Source organism: Schistocerca piceifrons, chromosome 7, assembly GCF_021461385.2.
Source record: "Schistocerca piceifrons isolate TAMUIC-IGC-003096 chromosome 7, iqSchPice1.1, whole genome shotgun sequence".
NCBI lineage: Eukaryota > Metazoa > Arthropoda > Insecta > Orthoptera > Acrididae > Schistocerca > Schistocerca piceifrons.
The window spans coordinates 578,324,691-578,346,472 of NC_060144.1; the positions used below are offsets into that span (position 1 = coordinate 578,324,691).

Sequence of the window (21,782 nt, forward strand, 5' to 3'; positions counted from 1 at the left end):
ATGTGGACTGGAGTCGCGAAGTAATCCAAGTCCCAACAGTTGGGGTGTACGGCCAGTTGCAACCCAGAAATCGACTCGTGCAAACGCTACAGGCTCGCGTCCTGGAGACAAAAAAAAAAAAAAAAAAATTGTTCAAATGGCTCTGAGCACCATGGGACTTAACATCTGAGGTCATCAGTCCCCTAGAACTTAGAACTACTTAAACCTAACTAACCTAAGTACATCTCACACATCCATGCCCCAGGCAGGATTGGCACCTGCGACCGTAGCGGTCGCGCGGTTCCGGACTGAGTCGCCTAGAACCGCTCGGCCAGACCGGCCGGCTCCTGGAGACAGACCTCCCCCTGAACCATTCAGGCTGGCCAGCTTTGCACTGCCGCCCGCTGTGCCCCTCTCATGCCCGCTACCTGTTGGCTGCCGCCATCGTCTCTTCCCTATCATGCCACTCCGTGGTAGTGACGCACATTACATACAAAATTCAATTCTTTTTTACCAGTCTTTCAACATTAAAAAAAAAGTGTCATAATAAATCGCTCTCGAGCGCTGATCAAACTGACATCTGACAGTTTCTCTTCTGACAGTTTCTCATAAAATATTACTTATAGTAAAGAAAGCCCGCTGGTTGCAATGGATTTTATAGTCGAATTGACCATGGTTTCGACTCCTAAACTAAGAGAGTCTTCATCAGAATTTATACTACACACATAAGAAGTTGAGCGTAACAGTTCTCGTCATACAATTTTAACGCCAAAAAGGCCACGTCACATAATACAACATCCTACGTAAAGTTTTGATGTCATTTCTAGTTAAATATTTAAGATTGCCGCTAAGGGCTGCTTGTGTGTACTGAAACAAGTGGCATCAGCCGATCCCGCCGTGGACATGTCGCACGATGGGAATATCGTTACATCCACTCTTGGCCCTATTTCGCCCCTTTCGTTTGACGCCTCTGCGATGGAGGCCAAAACCGTGACGCCCACCGTTGGTATCACGCGAGTTTCTTCTGACTGGTCGCGGAAAACATTTCAGACGCACTTCAACTCACAGTCGACACATAAAGACATCACGGGGTGGTATACATGGTATCAATAAAACCACCCCTTTCCTTTGGGCTCTGATTCCCACACATTTCGCGGTCGAAAACGACAGTTTGCTGTGCGACGACCAGCTGGGCGACGTTCTTTACAATCTTTGACACTGCTGACATCCCTCGCACTATTCCACCATTTTGTAAGGACATCGTGGGCCTGCAACTCCAATGAACATGATGAAACTCCTTCGGAGTGTGGCTTGACAACAACTTTTTCTCTGGTGAACTGGTTGGAACCAGAGGGGACCGTAAAAAACATTCGAAGAAATGAGAAAGTCATCCACAACAGCTAACGGTGCTCATACTTCTTCACAGTTATTTCGGGCCCTCCTGTGGCGTGTTGACGGGGGTGTGCGACGTTTAAATAGCAAAGCGCCCCTCTGAGACTGTAATTCAGTAACACCCGCGGTGCCACCCGCACACCTACATTGATCATTTTGAAAACGTACATCGACAGAGAAAACCTGTGGCGAATTCATAGATGGCTACAAGCAGGAAATCCCTAGACACTCTTCCGACTCTCCACGACCACTGGCAGGAGCTAGAGCTACAGGCACGTAGGACTTCATCATTGTAGAGATACATTTTCAGTGTGCTCAACAAAGGTGAGTGGGTGGAACTGAGGGACGTAGCCGAACTGCGCGGTCTCAGAGGGACCCTTCGCCGTTTTATTCACACATGCGTCAGTGTCGCAGTTCTCTGTAACTCGCCACAGCAGGGTAGCGTAACGCAAGGGCTATTATTTTTCTGCCGTGTGACTAGGGCCTCCCGTCGGGTATACCGTTCTCCGGGTGCAAGTGTTTCGATTTGACGCCACTTCGGCGACTTGCGCGTCGAAATGGAAGGGCTGAAAAAATACCCTTTGCTGTTTCTGATAGCGTTCACATTTCGTCGAATAACTACGAACGGTCCCAGCTGGTTCTAGCATCTACACAACAGCAAGAATTTCTGTCACGCTACGCTCAAAAGTAGTGCGATCCCGTCCAGTGGGGTTGCAGGCCCACGATGTCCTTACAGAAACGCGGAATCACCTGTGGGGGGGACCAGCTGCCAGTAATGAGAAAAGGTATCAAGAACGTCCACCTGTTGCTCATCGCACTGCAGATGGTGGTTTCCGCCTTGAAATTTAAGGCTCTGAGCACTATGGGACTTCTGAGGTCATCAGTCCCCTAGAACTTAGCACTACTTAAACCCAACTAACCTAAGTACATCTCACACATCCATGCCCGAGGCAGGATTCGAACCGGCGACCGTGGCGGTCTCACGGTTCCAGACTGAAGCGCCTAGAACCGCTCGGCCACTTCGGCCGGCGAAATTTAAGGGAGCCGAAGCCCAACAAATATGGGTAGTTTTATTGACGAACCTTTACATCAACCCCTGAGGCCTTTTCCTGTCGATTCTGAGCGGCGGTGTGTCTGAAATGCTTCTCGCCGCCAACTGTAAGAAAACCGCTCCTATTGAACGCTAGGTACCGCGGTTCTTATCTCCATCGCAGAGGCTTCACAAAAAGAGGTGAAATGTGGGCTATAGTGGCTGTGACTACCTTCCCATCGTGTGATACGTGCACAGTAGCATTAGGAAGCGCTGTGATGAAATTTGTTGCAAATGTGACATCATTAATCCACCGTACAGTTCACATACAACTGCTGAGCCTTTAGAGTTATTCCCTCATGCGTCGACACCTTGCTGTTTGGAGCGTCGCCGAGCCCAAAGATGACGTCGAAGGGCGCCAGACTTTTGCATCGTTGCATGGATAGATCATAGTCATCTTTGAGCCGAATTTGAAACTTGTACGTCGCAATGGGATATCATCACAAAGTTCCGAAAAAGTGATCATTTAATCGTATTGCGCAATGTACTTATCATGTCAGTAAATAACACTTGTCATCAGCTAACTCGTACAGATATCCGGCTGTATCAAATTTTGGTGGCAGGTAATATAGTGATGGCATACACTGATCAGCCAGTACATTACGACCACCTGCCTAATACCGGTATGTCCACCTGTGGCACTGATAACAACGGCGACGTGTCGAGGCATGGAAGCAATGAGGTCTCGTCACATTGCTGGGGGGAGTTGGCACCACTGTGGAATGGTTTCGCTCATACCTGACCCCTGGTCAGCAATGCGTCATGTGCGGCGCAACAAAGTCACAACGGCGACACGTGGTGTCAGGCGCCCCACAGTGTACTGTACTATTTTCACTGTACATTTTGTCCTGCTGCAAATACCACATCTTCGTCAATGACTTCAAGTTGTATCTGACAAGGGGAGGCCGCCAATTATGAAGTTCAGATTCGATTCATACTGTGCATAATAAAAGCTCATGGTAAGAGGTGTAATGTGGCAAAGCACTAAGATGCACTTCTCAGCCGTTGTCAAGAAAATCGACAGTTAAAAGAAACCATTGCGGTGAAATACTCTCTACGATTAGTACTTTTCTGCAGCGTCTTGGCGCAAGGGTAAACAAACATACACACACACACACACACACACACATACACACACACACACACACACACATATATATATATATATATATATATATATATATATATATATATATATATATATTCATCGTCCACCACCAATTGTTTTCTCCGATTTTTGCCGATATGATACGATACGCGCGGTATGCATCAAACCTGACGAACGATAGAACAATTTTTCAGAATGTCAATCACATGTGTTTCCCAACAGATAATTTAAAAAACAATTGTTCTTGTAAAAACGCATCGTTGATCAGATGTGCTCGATGTCGTGCTGTTTTCTGCTTCCCATGTTTCTATGGTAACTATCACTGTGGTTGGTGCGACACTCCAGCTACTTCTGGTCACTAATTGCTAATTATGTGCGATTGTATAGCGAACTTTTCAATAAATTGTATCCACTTGAATATTATTTGTGATATTGTGTTTTATTTCAAGTTTTATTTTTCCAAGGCAAACGACTTTCAGCAACTTATTATATGCATAATTGTTGCAACTGATTGCCGGGAATTATATATATATATATATTTGAATTACAAAAAAAAACAAATAATTTAAAACAAGTTGCATGTCGCGAGATTCGATCCGGCGACCTTTGGAATACGAACCCGAGCGCTTACTGCTGCGCCACGACGCTGTAGAAAATTATTAATCGCAGAGAGTATTTCACCGCAACGGTTTCTTTTAACTGTCGATTTTCTCGACAACGGCTGAGAAGTGCATCTTGGTGCTTTGCCACATTACACCTCTGGCCATGAGCTTTTATTATGCGTAGTATGAATCGAATCTGAATTTCACAATTGGCGACCTCCCCTTGTAAGTGAAAAACAAACTCTAAGAAAGTTATCGAGAACCTCAATACCGACCTAGATGTACTGTCAGAATGGGCTCTGGATAGAGCGTTGAAGCTCAACCCTCCCAAATCCAAAGCAGTATTGGTCGGTCATCCTAGGCTTATCGGGAATTTTTACCATCTTTAACCCAAAATGGGACAAATATCAACTCCTCTTCTTCAGCAAAACGTTTAGAAGGAATATCAGATGAAAATCTAAATTAGACTGAACATGTAACTGCATTGTGCAAGAAGGCATCGGCATCTTTGAACGCCACACAAAAATATAAAGAGCTCATCTCATTTCAACTGAAAATGAAACTTTATAAACACTTAAATTTCCAATTAGTAAGGCCTTTGTCTGGAGAGATCACGACTCCTGGAACTGGTTGTGAATGCCTGTGTTTGTTACTTCCGTGATGTTATACTCTTTTATCACATTTAACCGTAATATGAACTGCTATCCTGGCTGCGTACAGACAAGTGTAAAGATTTCCATGGACTCTGTCTCCTGTACTGTCTTATTATCAATGTACATCGACGCCATATGTCTCCTCGATCTTAATGCTCTTGCCTGAACACTCGTTACCATCAGAACGGAATCCTTTCTGTCACTCTCCATCATTTAGCCACTTTCTCCAAGTTCTTCTCCGTAGCGGGAATCCGACTATGGAGTAACCTTCCTCATTATGTTAGAGAACTGCATAACATCTCCAGCTTCAGACAATAGTAAATGACGTATCTACTGAAGCAGAAATAATGATTACCATTGTCCTCGTGTACAATCGTTACCCTTGTGCATCTTTCTTTCCAACCAGACCTTTCTCATTTCCTAGTGCTCTTAATTAGTGGAGTCTCCTAGTCTCCTTAAATTTCCTGTCCCCTGAACTCCCTTATCACAAAACACAGATTTGGTATACCTACTCATGTAAAACGTTTTCATATCTGGCAGTATCATTATTATTATTATTCAAATGGTTCAAATGGCTCTGAGCATTATGGGACGTAACTGCTGAGGTTATGAGTCCCCTAGAACTTAGAACTACTTAAATCTAACGAACCTAAGGACATCACACATATCCATGCCTGAGGCAGGATTCGAACCTCCGACCCTAGCTGTCGCGAGGTTCCAGACTGTAGCGCCTAGAAACGCTCGGCCACCCCGGCCGGCTATAATAATAATAATAATTATTATTATTAGTGACAGTAGCAGCAGTGGTACAAGTGCTGCCAGTATTCATGTTGTCACTATAGCCACTGAAATCATTTTAATACTACGAGGGCGACTCTTTTATTAAGGTTGGATTGGTTGTGAAGCGGCAACCGTAATGCAAATCCGATGAAGCTTAATGTGTCAGCTGTGTCTCTAGTGTGCTTCCCGATAGCATCACGTAGCACTTGCCAGATTCTAAACGCAGAATGAGAACGTAAAGATGCTTGGAAAATAGTGTCTCCCTCTAAGTAAGAGTGCATGCTGACTGATTTCTCCTGACGTCATGTAACCCACACAACTTAACTGTCGTGCATTTTCTTCATCGTGACAATTCTCCTGTGCACTGCAAGGGCAATGAAAACGCTCCCGCAGCGTTTCCTATGGGAAGAGTTTCATCAACCACCATAGAGCCAGGACTTGGCATCCTCTGCGGTTAATCTCTGCTCACATGAGCCAATGGCCATCAAGACATTTTGGCACAGGCATAGAGACTGTAGAGCAGCGCAGAAAATTGGTGTAAAAATACTGTGACGAAGGTATTGGAAAGCTGGTATAATGATACGGCAAATATCTAAGTGGTTGTGATATAACCCTTCCACTAGTATTGTAATTTAGTATGGTTCTACCTAAATATCAGAAAACCCTGTCTCTACGATGCCACGTATAACCCTCTTACTAAATTTTGTTTATTTTTCAAATAAAGTACACAATGGGAGGATAGTCCTGTCAATAGGAGAAGCTGATCGACAGAGTTACGTTTTTTACAGGATTTGACCGTGTGCTGTGTCTAATTGATAAATTAATCAGACTATTCATTTCTTTTCCTAATACCATACCAAAAAGTTTCATGGAAACGCAGTATGAATAATATTACATTGAAGCTAGGGCAACTCAGTTCCTTTTGTGGTTTAAAACATGTACTAATGGTCGCCAGCCTATCTGGGCAATGAAACAGGGAAGTACTCGAAAAGCAGAAATACGAATTTTGCCTACATTCTTGCTACTTCCTTCTTCAAATAGATATTACACTACGTAAACAATGTTGGACTACACCTTTATATATTACGTTTTTGAAAGAGATAAAGTCCAGTAGGTAACTTCAAGGGACCTACAAAAAATTGGCCAGGGGGGACCTCTAGAAAAACACTTTCCATAATTCACAAACTAAAACACTAAAACACTTAGATACTAAAGAACACACTTTTTATACTGAACATTTCACTTCAAGAAAACCTCTTTCTTATTAGAATTTACTTTCAAAAGCTAACTCTGTATAGACATTTAACAGATTCTAGTAAATAGGCTTTCCTCTGATTGAATTTTACGCAAGCTAACTTTTACTATTACATTTAGCAATAGTTAAGAAACTTTTTTCGTTGTTTGGGCACAATAAGCACTTTAAATGGTGCCCCTTTATGTTACCTTGCCAGTTCACAAGTCTGTAAAACAGGATACTAGGATTAATCAAACACCAGGAAGGAGCCCTATATAGGTGTATGATTAGGTTGAAATAACAGGGTGGACCAGTTTCTTTAAAGTTCAAGAATGATTGTTAAAACACGGTTTAAATTAATGGTTCACGCTGTACAAAAGTAAAAATACAAAAGAACTTATATGATGGCCGTAAGCTTGGGTGTGGCGAACAGTAATGACGGCTGTACTATCCACAGTACGGCCTGCAAGTATCTTGCCGTGTGGGCTCTATTTCTCTTCTTGGCGTCGTTCAATTTTACATACAGTAGCCCAAAAACTGGCAGCTATGCAGTAAGCCGTTTGCAGTCTCGATCCGAGGAATTTTGTGCGAATTTGCAGGCAAAGCTTGTCCTGCTCCTCTGCGTTGTTGCCTCAATCACTGCTGCCTACAGACTGTGTGACTTACTTCCCCCGAGCGAGGTGGCGCAGTGGTTAGCACACTGGACTCGCATTCGGGAGGACAACGGTTCAATCCCGTCTCCGGCCATCCTGATTTAGGTTTTCCGTGATTTCCCTAAATCGTTTCAGGCAAATGCCGGGATGGTTCCTTTGAAAGGGCACGGCCGATTTCCTTCCCACTCCTTCCTAACTCGAGCTTGCGCTCCGTCTCTAATGGCCTCGTTGTCGACGGAACGTTAAACACTAACCACCACCACCACCACTTACTTCCCGCGCTTGCTTTAGGTAGCGCACCAGTTCAGCTCTTCCACTCCCCAGAGCCACTTTCGTTGTAAACAAAAGCACGCTGGCTTTTACATAACACCTATTTCTTACATTCTTCATAAGCGTGACTATTTCTTAAATTGTCAAATTTACATCAACGTGAACAATTTATACACACAATATTTTAAAATAGAACATTTCATCAGAAAATTATTTAACGTAATAAATAATTTACATAGTATTTTACACACATTAATCATATACAACGCAAAGAACTTAAAACTCCAGTATAGCACACTTTACTTTACATCTACAGAAAATATAGTACCAATATGCGAAAATTTTAAGGGCAAAGGAAAAATTATAAAAAATGTAGATGAACTATAAACAAATACTATAATAGAGAGACAGCATATATAAGTATATGGAAGGTGAAGCTGACTGCTGGAAATAGAAAAAAAAACTTTAATTTTAACTGTAGTTAATGATCGGACCTTAATAATCGAATAGCCATTTAACTTGCCGTATTAAAGCTGTTGTGTCATAGGTAACAAAATGCAAATCAGGTGCTGTATATGTGAAACCCTTGTCTTTTGTTTAAAAGGAATGTTGCTCTGGGGAGTGGAAAAGGAGACAGGGCGAACTGGCGCGCTACCTAAAGCAGGCGCGGGAAGTAAGCCACAGAGTCTATAGGCAGCAGTGATTGAGCCAGCAACATAGAGGAACAGGAGAAACTTTGCCTGAAAATTGGCACAAAATTGCTCGGATTGATACTGCAAACGGCTTAAGGCATAGACGCGAGTTTTTGGGCTACTGTATGTAAAAATCAACGACGCCGAAAAGAGAAATGTAGCCCACACGGCAAGATACTTGCAGAACGTACGGTGGATAGTGTAGCCGTCATAACTGTTCGCCACACCCAAGCCTACGGCCACCAGATAACTGTTTTTGTACTTTTACTTTTGTACACCGTGAACCATTAATTTAAACTGTGTTTTAATGCTCATTCTTGAACTTTACAGAAACTGGTTCCTCCAGTTTTTTCATCCTAATCATACACTTATATAGGGTTCCTTCCTGGTGGTTAATTAATCTGAGTATCCTGTTTTAGTGGCCGAGCGGCTCTAGGCGCTACAGTCTGGAACCGCGTGACCGCTACGGTCGCAGGTTCGAATCCTGCCTCTGGAATGGATGTGTGTGATGTCCTCAGGTTAGTTAGGTTCTAGGGGACTGATGACCTCAGAAGTTAAGTCCCATAGTGCTCAGAGCCATTTGAACCATTTGATATTAAGGGGCACCATTTAAAGTGTTTTTTGTGTCTAAACAATGAAAAAATTATCTTAACTCTTGCAAAGTGTAATAGTAAAAGTGGCTAATTACCCTAATCAGATAAGGTGAAATGAATAGATAAGTAAATAAAAATAAAGTGGCAAGCACCGTCAGCCATGTACTTCACAGTAGTTTGTAGAGAATGGATAGAGATGTAGATTTAGTGAAAGATGTGTCTAGCTAGATGTAAGTATGGCTTCATGGGCCGCCCTTGCCCTGGGTAAATATCTAATTAGCGTGGGAGGCAATAAATTAGAGCGGCCCGCTGGTGTTTGTTTGCTCTGCCCACACAGAGACGCTGCGGCTGTACCCGCCGATGGGCGTGGCGTGCCGGCAGGTGGCGGCGCCGTACGAAGTGCCGGGGGCGGCGGCGGGGGCGGCGGCGGGGGCGGCGGCGGGGGCGGCGGCGCGCCTGCGGCCGGGCGACTGCGTGTGCGTGTCGGTGGCGCAGCTGCAGAGGGACGCCGCACACTTCCCGCAGCCGCTCGCCTTCCGGCCGGAGCGCTTCTTGAGCGGGCGGCAGCAGGCGCCGGAGCACCAGTCCGGAGGCGGCGGCGGCGGCGACGGCTGCTACCTGGCGCTCGGCTGGGGCGCCAGGCCTTGCGTGGGTGAGTGCCCGCCGCCGCTAAGCGAGCTCTGTAGCGGTTCCCCAGTTCCCGTCGTTCCGAGTCCCCTAGGGCTCCGTTTTGAGTCCAAAACTATCATTTTACGATTCTTGTATCAATCTTTTCATAGACTTCAATTTTTTCATCGTCTTCCTCTACGTAGAGCTAACATTATATCTCTGAATAACTATCACGTCCAACATCTTCTATAATCTATTTTGCATGTACATGCCTGGGGTTGTGAAGCAGCTGAATGGGTTGAAAATAAATAAATCGCCAAGTCCTGATGGGATTCCAATTCGGTTTTCTGGGAGTACTCTACTGCATTGGCTCCTTACTTAGCTTGCATTTATCGCGAATCTCTTGCCCAACGTAAAGTCCAGAGCGACTGGAAAAAAGCGCAGGTGACGCCTGTATATAAGAAGGGTAGAAGGACGGATCCTCAAAATTACAGACCAATATCCTTAACATCGGTTTGCTGCAGGATTCTCGAACATATTCTCAGTTCGAATATAATGAATTTCCTTGCGACAGAGAAGTTGCTGTCCATGCATCAGCTTTAGAAAGCATCGCTCCTGCGAAACTCAACTCGCCCCTTTTTCACATGATATCTGGCGAACCATGGATGAAGGATATCAGACGGATTCCATATCCCTTGACTTCCGGAAAGCGTTTGACTCGGTGCCCCAGTGCAGACTCCTAACTAAGGTACGAGCATATGGAATTGGTTCCCAAGTATGTGAGTGGCTCGAAGACTTCTTAAGTAATAGAACCGAGTACGTTATCCTCGATAGTGAGTGTTCATCGGAGGTGCCCCAGGAAAGTGTGGTAGGCCCGCTGTTGTTTTCTATCTACATAAATGATCTTTTGGATAGGGTGGATAGCAATGTGCGGCTGTTTGCTGATGATGCTGTGGTGTAAGGGAAGGTGTCGTCGTTGAGTGACTGTAGGAGGATACAAGATCACTTGGACAAGATTTGTGATTGGTGTAAAGAATGGCCGCTAACTCTAAATGTAGCACTCCGTCGTCAGGCCACATGTGGCCCATCGGGACCATCCGACTGCCGTGTCATCCTCAGCTGAGGATGAGATTAGGAGGGGCTTTTGGTCAGCACACCGCTCTCCCAGTCGTTATGATGGTTTTCTTTGACCGGAGCCGCTACTATTCGGTCGAGTAGCTCCTCAATTGGCATCACGAGGCTGAGTGCACTCCGAAAAATGCAACAGCGCATGACGGCCCGGGTGGTCACCCATCTAAGTGTCGTCCACGCCCGACAGCGCTTAACTTCGGTGATCTGACGGGAACCGGTGTATCCACTGCGGCAAGGCCGTTGCCAACGCTAAATATAGATAAATATAAATTAATTCAGATGAAGAGGAAAAAGAATCCTGTAATGTTTGAATACTCCATTAGTAGTGTAGCACTTGACACAGTCACGTCGATTAAATATTTGGATGTAACACTGCAGAGCGATATGAAGTGGGACAAGCATGTAATGGCAGTTGTGGGGAAGGCGGATAGTCGTCTTCGGTTCATTGGTAGAATTTTGGGAAGATGTGGGTCATCTGCAAAGGAGACCGCTTATAAAACAGTAATACGACCTATTCTTGAGTACTGCTCGAGCGTTTGGGATCCCTATCAGGTCGGATAGAGGGAGGACATAGAAGCAATTCAGAGGCGGGCTGCTAGATTTGTTACTGGTAGGCTTGATCATCACGCGAGTGTTACGGAAATGCTTCAGGAACTCGGGTGGGAATCTCTAGAGGAAAGGAGGCGTTCTTTTCGTGAATCGCTACTGAGGAAATTTAGAGAGCCAGCATTTGAGGCTGACTGCAGTACAATTTTACTGCCGCCAACTTACATTTCGCGGAAAGGCCACAAAGATAAGATGAAAGAGATTAGGGCTCGTACAGAGGTATATGGGCAGTCATTTTTCCCCCGTTCTGTTTGGGAGTGGAACGGGGAGAGAAGATGCTAGTTGTGGTACGAGGTACCCTCCGCCAAGCAGTGTACGCTGAATTGCGGAGTATGTATGTAGATGTAGATGTAGGGTACTGCAGGTGCGTGCTCGATCGATGTGATCTTCGTTTGGTTGCAGTGCCTTACAGAGAGGGGAACTGACTTCACATCTTTAACGCAGCATGGTACGTAAGTGGAAGATAGAGCAATGGAAATCCAGAGAAAAAAGACAGCTATCAGTTTTAATTTCGTGCTACCGTTAAAAAATTCACAGGGAAGATGACATACAAAATGGACAAGTACGAGAGAAGATTTGACGAGCAAAGAAATCTCTCGAGCACCTTACGAAAATGAGGGAGAGATTAATGGAGTTTTACCAGGACATCTAGAAATAGATAATCTGTTGCTAGACGACTGGAAGGGCCATCCTAGAGCACTGCACGTCCATAATGCTTTTTTCTCTGTTTATCTTTAAGCGGTGTTCTTTGCTACTAAGTACGTCGTCCACTACGTCAACATTTAAGTCTTACTAGGGCTGGTCAGATGGCCTATCAAATGTATGGGTCATGGCTTAGTATCTATTTCTCGTAACTGTCCACTATTTTTCCTAAGTTTCTTGCACCTCCATTATTTGTTCTTCGAAGTAAAAGTTGAGCGACAATGGTGATAATTCCCAATTCTGTTTTATATCCTTCTTAACACAAAATTACCTTCCATTTTTTACATTTTTTATTATCACCTGCTGTGTTTTGCAGATGTTTTGATATATGTGTCCGTAAGTGTACTGGATCTTTTATCTGTATCTAAATTTTATACAAATTGTGCTCATTTTTGTTCGAACTTCTAGTATCCAAGGATTTCTCAAGGTTAACAAATACCAACATCTTATCCAGATTTCTCTTCTTTTGCCTTCCACAGTCAAGTACTTTCTCTAGTACTAAACATATTTACGTTTCTTTCCCACCTTCCCATGTTATTGAAATCAATTATTTACAAGCATGACTTCTCAATCTAACTGTCTAATAGTTTTCGTATTGGTTCTGATCTTCATACTTTGGTAATGGAATGGTAACGCACTTCTGAAAACTTCATGATAAATCATTCGTCCCATTGACATTTGAGGGGTTGGGTTGGGTTGTTTTGGGGGAAGAGACCAAACAGCGAGGTCATCGGTCTCATCGGATTAGGGAAGGATGGGGAAGGAAGTCGGCCGTGCACTCTCAAAGGAACCATCCTGGCATTTGCCTGGAGCGATTTAGGCAAATCACGGAAAACGTAAATCAGAATGGTCGGACGCGGGATTGAACCGTCATCCTCCCGAATGCGAGTCCAGTGTGCTAACCACTGCACCACCTCGCTCGGTCATTGACATTTGACTCCAACGTCATTAAACTTCAAGTTTCTGCATCTCTCGCAGATTTCAGTAACTATGACAATACGAGGTGCATTCAAGTTCTAAGGCCTCGGATTTTTTTTCTAACTAACTACTCACCCGAAATCGATGAAACTGGCGTTACTTCTCGACGTAATCGCCCTGCAGACGTACACATTTTTCACAACGCTGACGCCATGATTTCATGGCAGCGGCGAAGGCTTCTTTAGGAATCTGTTTTGACCAATGGAAAATCGCTGAGGCAATAGCAGCACGGCTGGTGAATGTGCGGCCACGGAGAGTGTCTTTCATTGTTGGAAAAAGCCAAAAGTCACTAGGAGCCAGGTCAGGTGAGTAGCGAGCATGAGGAATCACTTCAAAGTTGTTATCACGAAGGAACTGTTGCGTAACGTTAGCTCGATGTGCGGGTGCGTTGTCTTGGTGAAACAGCACACGCGCAGCCCTTCCCGGACGTTTTTGTTGCAGTGCAGGAAGGAATTTGTTATTCAAAACATTTTCGTAGGAGGCACCTGTTACCGTAGGGCCCTTTGGAACGCCATGGGTAAGGATTACGCCCTCGCTGTCCCAGAACATGGACACCATCATTTTTTCAGCACTGGCGGTTACCTGAAATTCTTTTGGTGGCGGTGAATCTGTGTGCTTCCATTGACCTGACTGGCGCTTTGTTTTTGGATTGCAAAATGGCATCCACGTCTCATCCATTGTCACAACTGACGAAAAGAAAGTCCCATTCATGCTGTCGTTGCGCGTCAACATTGCTTGGCAACATGTCACACGGGTAGCCATGTGGCCGTCCGTCAGCATTCGTGGCACCCACCTGGATGACACTTTTCGCATTTTCAGGTCGTCATGCAGGATTGTGTGCACAGAACCCACAAAAATGCCAACTCTGGAGGCGATCTGTTAAACAGTCATTCGGCGATCCCCCAAGACAATTCTCTCCACTTTCTCGATCATGTCGTCAGACTGGCTTGTGCGAGCCTGAGGTTGTTTCGGTTTGTTGTCACACGATGTTCTGCCTTTATTAAACTGTCGCACCCACGAACGCACTTTCGACACATCCATAACTCCATCACCACATGTCTCCTTCAACTGTTGATGAATTTCAATTGGTTTCACACCACGCAAATTCAGAAAACGAATGATTGCACGCTGTTCAAGTAAGGAAAACGTCGCCATTTTAAGTATTTAAAAAAGTTCTCATTCTCGCCGTTGGCGGTAAAATTCCATCTGCCGTATGGTGCTGCCATCTCTGGGACGTATTGACAATGAACGCGGCCTCATTTTAAAACAATGCGCATGTTTCTATCTCTTTCCAGTCTGGAGGAAAAAAATCGGAGGCCTTAGAACTTGAATGCACCTCGTACACTTCTGGAAATTGAAATAAGAACACCGTGAATTCATTGTCCCAGGAAGGGGAAACTTTATTGACACATTCCTGGGGTCAGATACATCACATGATCACACTGACAGAACCACAGGCACATAGACACAGGCAACAGAGCATGCACAATGTCGGCACTAGTACAGTGTATCTCCACCTTTCGCAGCAATGCAGGCTGCTATTCTCCCATGGAGACGATCGTAGAGATGCTGGATGTAGTCCTGTGGAACGGCTTGCCATGCCATTTCCACCTGGCGCCTCAGTTGGACCAGCGTTCGTGCTGGACGTGCAGACCGCGTGAGACGACGCTTCATCCAGTCCCAAACATGCTCAATGAGGGACAGATCCGGAGATCTTGCTGACCAGGGTAGTTGACTTACACCTTCTAGAGCACGTTGGGTGGCACGGGATACATGCGGACGTGCATTGTCCTGTTGGAACAGCAAGTTCCCTTGCCGGTCTAGGAATGGTAGAACGATGGGTTCGATGACGGTTTGGATGTACCGTGCACTATTCAGCGTCCCCTCGACGATCACCAGTGGTGTACGGCCAGTGTAGGAGATCGCTCCCCACACCATGATGCCGGGTGTTGGCCCTGTGTGCCTCGGTCGTATGCAGTCCTGATTGTGGCGCTCACCTGCACGGCGCCAAACACGCATACGACCATCATTGGCACCAAGGCAGAAGCGACTCTCATCGCTGAAGACGACACGTCTCCATTCGTCCCTCCATTCACGCCTGTCGCGACACCACTGGAGGCGGGCTGCACGATGTTGGGGCGTGAGCAGAAGACGGCCTAACGGTGTGCGGGACCGTAGCCCAGCTTCATGGAGACGGTTGCGAATAGTCCTCGCCGATACCCCAGGAGCAACAGTGTCCCTAATTTGCTGGGAAGTGGCGGTGCGGTCCCCTACGGCACTGCGTAGGATCCTACGGTCTTGGCGTGCATCCGTGCGTCGCTGCGGTCCGGTCCTAGGTCGACGGGCACGTGCACCTTCCGCCGACCACTGGCGACAACATCGATGTACTGTGGAGACCTCACGCCCCACGTGTTGAGCAATTCGGCGGTACGTCCACCCGGCCTCCCGCATGCCCACTATACGCCCTCGCTCAAAGTCCGTTAACTGCACATACGGTTCACGTCCACGCTGTCGCGGCATGCTACCAGTGTTAAAGACTGCGATGGAGCTCCGTATACCACGGCAAACTGGCTGACACTGACGGCGGCGGTGCACAAATGCTGCGCAGCTAGCGCCATTCGACGGCCAACACCGCGGTTCCTGGTGTGTCCGCTGTGCCGTGCGTGTGATCATTGCTTGTACAGCCCTCTCGCAGTGTCCGGAGCAAGTATGGTGGGTCTGACACACCGGTGTCAATGTGTTCTTTTTTCCATTTCCAGGAGTGTATATCATCGAATCCAGATGGTTTGTTTGTGCTTCACCTAGTGCTCTGTCACACTCAGACCGCTCTTCTCGAGCATATATTTCTGCTTCTTAATTTACTCTTCACTTTATGCCATGCATCGGGATAGTTTTTTACCACCGTTCTGGCCTTCGATGTAATCTTCCCATTATTATATCTTTTCATCTAAATTTCATACAGATTTTCCATTGGCAACTCATTGTTTAACATTTATGTCTTTTACTTCCTCAGAGTTGTGTAACATATTTCTGTACGCTCTGCTGAGTTTTACTTTTCGGCATCTGCAGATGTTTCTCACATCGATTTTCATTCAGAATGTTTACGCTACCGTTCATTTCATTCGTAATCAACTTATGGAGGTACTCTACTACCTCTTTCGTGAGAACCTTATGTTTTCTTGTTTTGTACGTAACCTCGAGTACTTCCTGAGTCATCCATTGTTTCTTCGCCTCCATTTTAACTGCACCTTTTACGTATTATCTGACCTTCTTACTGCCATTCCTATTAAATTGTGTTCCTCTTGTTCTGAGCTACTCTCGAAGCTGTTACCTAGACTGTTGGTCAAAGCATCAACAGGCTCTTCAGTTCGTTTGACTTCATCTTAAGTTCTCGCTTCTGGATTTCATTATGTAGTCCTCCTTAGTTATATTCAAGAATTTCAGCCTGTTGTCCATCACTACGATGTTATGGTCCCAGTCATGTTCCTTGCATTCATATACAGGGTGGTCCATTGATAGTGACCGGGCCAAATATCTCACGAAGCAAGCGTCAAACGAAAAAACTACAATGAACGGAACTTGTCTAGATCGAAGGAGGAAACCAGATGGCGGTATGGTTGGCCAGTTAGATGGCGCTCCGATAGGTCAAACGGATATCAACTGCGTTTTTTAAAGTAGGAACCCCCATTTTCTAATACATATTCGTGTAGTACGTAAAGAATTATGAATGTTTTAGTTGGACCACTTTTTTCGCTTTGTGCTAGATGGCGCTGTAATAGTCACAAACATATGGCTCACAATTTTAGACGAACAGTTGGTAACAGATGGGTTTCTTAAATTAAAATACAGAACGTAGGTACGTTTGAACATTTTATTTCCGTTGTTCCAATGTGATACATGTATCTTCGTGAACTTATCATTTCTGAGGACGCATGCTGTTTTAGCGTGATTACCTGTAAATACAACGTTAATGCAATAAATACTCAAAATGATGTCCGTCAACCTCAATGAATTTGGCAATACGTGTAACGACATTCCATTCAACAGCGAGTAGTTTGCGGTGTCTAATGTTCGCACATGCATTGACAACATGCGCTGACGCATGTTGTCAGGCGTTGTCGGTGGATCACGATAGCAAATATCCTTCAACTTTCACCTCGGAAAGAAATCCGGGGACGTCAGATCCGGTGAACGTGCGGGCCATCCAACTGCCATGAAATATGCTATTCAATACCGCTTCAACCGCACGCGAGCTATGTGCCGGACATCCATCATGTTGAAAGTACATCGCCATTCTGTCATGCAGTGAAACACCTATAGTAATATCGGTAGAACATTAAGTAGGAAATCAGCGTACATTGCGCCATTTAGACTGCCATCGATAAAATGGGGGCCAATTATCCTTCCTCAAATAATGCCGCACCATACATTAACCCGTCAAGGTCGCTGATGTTCCACCTGTCGCAGTCATCGTGGATTTTCCGTTGCCCAATAGTGCATATTATGCCGGTTTACGTTACCGCTGTAGGTGAATGACGCTTCGTCGCTAAATAGAACACGCGCGAAAAATCTGTCATCGTCCCGTAATTTCTCTTGTGCCCAGAGTCAGAACTGTACACGACGTTCAATTCCTGGTGCATAGAAACATGGTACGGGTGCAATGGATGTTGATGTAGCATTCTCAACAGCGACGTTTCTGAGATTCCCGATTCTCGAGCAATTTGTCTGCTAGTGATGTGCGGATTAGCCGCGACAGCAGCTAAAACACCTACTTGGGCATCATCATTTGTTGCAGGTCGTGGTTGACGTTTCACATGTGGCTGAACGCTTCCTGTTTCCTTAAATAACGTAACTATCCGGCGAACGGTCCGGACACGTGGATCATGTCGTCCAGGATACCGAGCAGCATAAACAGCACACGCCCATTGGGCATTTTGATCACAGTAGCCATACATCAACACGCTATCGACCTTTTCCACTATTGATAAACGGTTCATTTTAACACGGGTAATGTATCACGAAGCAAATACCGTCCGCACTGGCGGAATGTTACGTGATGCCACGTACTTATACGTTTGTGACTATTACAGCGCCATCTAACACAAAGCGAAAAAAGTGGTCCAACTAAAACATTCATATTTCTCTACGTACTACACGAATATGTAATAAAAATGGGGGTTACTATTTTAAAAAACGCAGTTGATATCCGTTTGACCTATGGAAGCGCCATCTAGCGTGCCAACCATAGCGCCATCTGGTTTCCCACTTCAATCTAGACAAGTTTCGTTCTTTGTAGTTTTTTCGTTCGATGTTTATTTCGAGAGATATTGGGCCCGGTCACTATCAATGGACCACCCTGTATACTCAACTCGCGCGCGTCCGAGAGAGAGAGACAGAGAGAGAGAAAGACTGAGTGATTGGCGAGGACGAGATGTGTGTGTCTTTGGGGGCGGGGGGGGGGGGGGGAGGGCAGTAGGCGATATCCGTGTTCTAACCTACTTGCCGAATACCAGATGCCACTTTTCCTGTATTGTAACAATCTACTAGTAGTTGCAATGAAATGTCACTAATTCGGTTATGTATATTGTAGTCTATGTACTCCCCCACAATTTCTGCCCACTATGGCTCCCACTAAAACCACAGAAATTTCTTGCCTAGTTTGCATACATCAATTACTCTTAGTACTTCTGGAACTACCATTAGGACTTAGGCGTTTTAATTCATTCCAAAAGAGTCTATATTATGAATAACTTTTCTTAAGAAAATTATTACACGTTTTTAAATAGGTATCGTTAAATTTCTAAAAGGAAGCAAAAATAAATTTTTTCCTGAAGAGCGACTTAGGTAAATGTGTGTTTTACAGAAATTTTTCTTCAATGTTCATATGTTCTGTTTTTGGTTTAGGCTTGAAAGTGTCACCTCGAATTTCTTCAGTACCTTACATCATGGGCATTGATATGGGGCACTCTCAATTACCTCGACACAGTTGAAGGTTGACTGTGCCGATCAAATAGATGTTATTTGAAACAGAAGCTGATGATTAGGAGCATACCATTTCTGCATAATAGAAATAATACGTGTGTATTATGGTTATCCACCCACCCATATATTCTGGATGGAACGCAGACACTATTTTGCTTTGACTATAGCACATTGTGTTGCAAATCCACTTATCCTGCACGCAGTGAGATATCGAAGTCTTGTGCCTCGTAAAACTCTGCAAATTTCACTACCATTGGATCTTTGCGCTAATTAACGGAGAAACTATGATTGGTTTGCTTTTGCCTCTGTAAACGAAGTCTCCCGCGACGGCACTCATATGTAAAACATTTTTGGTTTCCTTGCCACGTCAGTTCGTGATAAAAGCTGGAGCTTTCGTCGATAGCCTCCATCGTCATCGTCAGTAACAACTGACTGTCTTCACTGCTGCTGTGGCGGCCTTATATAGCCCTTGGACGGCTTCTGATTGGTCGGCTTGTGATTGGTCGGCGACGGTCACAGATGGTGTCAGCGTCTGCGCTGGTGGCGCCACCGCCTCTCTGGGAACGTAAACACTGCAAAGAATGTCTCTGCTACTTCTCTGCCTCAGGTTCCCTGGAATTTATAATATCCTGTGTGAGTGTGGCAGCAGTTCTGTGGGCAGACCATTGGTACCGTTTCAGACTGCTGTGCGTAGCACCAACGGCAAATTAAAAATAGAGAATATTCAGGATCCACTAGCTGTCACGAACTGTTACAAAATTATTCTGCAATTACTCGAAACCTTTTCTCAAACATCAAAATATGTTCTAACCAGAGAACGCCCACACAACACGCTAATACAAGCCGACGAAGGAGATGTCCCTTTCCCAAGCATGGAGCATACAATCATCTTGAATTTTTCGGCATCTGTTTCCACGCTTGCGTAAATTACGATAACCAATATAGACCTTGAACCAAAATACACTCTACATTGTTGCGAAGAACAAACAAAAAAGGGATGCGGCATTGATTCTGATGTAGGCTACTCTGGAGCTGAAAAGTACCGACACTTCTAAAAATATTTTTGTGAATGCACTTACTGACTCTTATATGCTAGAAGTCGGCGGAGATCTGAGTAACGATTGCTTTACATCATTTCATTAAAAGGGTAGCTCTTTTCAGGTTTTTTCGACTTTGAATCACTTCACGGTTATTCAGACACCAGAAACAGTGCCACTTCCATGGTGTGAAGTAGTTGGTTTTTTATCACTGTGATTAACAGCCTTATCATTGTTTACAGTACCACACTTCGGGAGATTGGGAAAAAATTTTCCGAGCATCTATTACTCCCTTTTGCCCATTAACTCCACTGACCTTTTTGCCTCTAAAATCAGTTCCACTCAATTCACACCTCAAAACTCTCTAACAAAACATTATTGTCGACCGAATAAGCAATATATCTGTTTCGGAGATGCTGAAATAAGATGCTCATCAACCGAGAGTATTCCGACGCTGGATGAAAATTTTATGTTGCTAGCGCATTTCTTACACGTAAACCCATTTCCATAAAACAGAAATTTCAATTTTTCCACAGTTCATTGAATTGCTATAGATTTCCTGACTGTTATTAGGACTTCCAGCTCAGTAGCGCTCCCTTCCTCACACAGTAAGAATGTTGCATATTGTTTTTATCAAATGTGTGTCGAAATTATTGCAGTGGAAGTTAGACACTTCTGATTTTGGATGCTTTCTGTTGTGACTTAGCAAGACAGCCAAGTCACTATGCGAGGATGCCGAAAGGCACGCGTTAAGCTCACGCAGACTGGCATGAGGTCTGGAACAGTTAAGGGAATTTATAGTAACAAATAAAGTACGTAGTTGATGTAATACTTAACTTTAATCCATAATTGGAGAACATCGCTCTTGTTGATACATTAATAACAATCTCAATATAAACTGGTAATGGCGCCTTGCTAGGTCGTAGCAAATGACGTAGCTGAAGGCTATGCTAACTATCGTCTCGGCAAATGAGAGTATTTGTCAGTGTAGCATCGCTAGCAAAGTCGGCTGTACAACTGGGGCGAGTGCTAGTAAGTCTCTCTAGACCTGCCGTGTGGCGGCGCTCGGTCTGCAATCACTGACAGTGGCGACACGCGGGTCCGACGTATACTAGCGGACCGCGGTCGATTTAAAGGCTACCACCTAGCAAGTGTGTTGTCTTGCGGTGACACCACATTCCTCCCCCGCAAATCGGCGAACGGTTGTTTTATAAGGCATCCGCCCGCCGTGGGGAGGACCCCATGTTGACGTATGCGGCGAGGTGGGGAGCCTAACAACAGGTGAGGCTGTGCCACCCGCACCCTGCCATTCGGTCCGAGGGGAGCTAGGAAACGCCTGAAAACCTAGTCCAGGGTGCACGCCAACATGCGGTGTATGCGCCCGTAAAGAGACAGGAGGGGCCGAATAGTCGACCTCCATCTGGTCGGGGCACCCGACGAGCGAAGACGCCATGTGGTCCGGAGCGGCCAAGAGTTCCATGGCGGAGGACAGCTGGTCACGGGAAGCGATCGGCGGAGCGTGACCCAGGGAGGCGCCCGGCGGCTGCAGCGAAGCGTCCACTGCGGGCGTCGCCGGCGGGAGAACAGGCGGCGGCGCGTCGCCATGGGGCAAAATGGAATGCAGCGTCGGTAACACCTGGGGATGAAGCGAGCCAGTAGATGGGTCCCCAGGGCGCTGACCGGATGGCACC

At 45.4% G+C, this 21,782-nt stretch overlaps 1 protein-coding gene and 1 pseudogene across 1 annotated transcript in view; one reads left to right on the plus strand and one right to left on the minus strand.

Annotated features, from left to right (window-relative positions):
• LOC124709090 (probable cytochrome P450 6a13) overlaps positions 1-21,782 on the plus strand; it is a 110,564-nt gene that overhangs the window by 79,505 nt on the left and 9,277 nt on the right. Inside the window, exon 5 of the mRNA XM_047240737.1 lies at positions 9,384-9,698. Within this exon, the coding sequence (XP_047096693.1) occupies positions 9,384-9,698 (315 nt within the window). The remainder of the gene's footprint in view (positions 1-9,383; positions 9,699-21,782) is intronic.
• LOC124709269 lies at positions 10,914-11,031 on the minus strand (annotated as a pseudogene).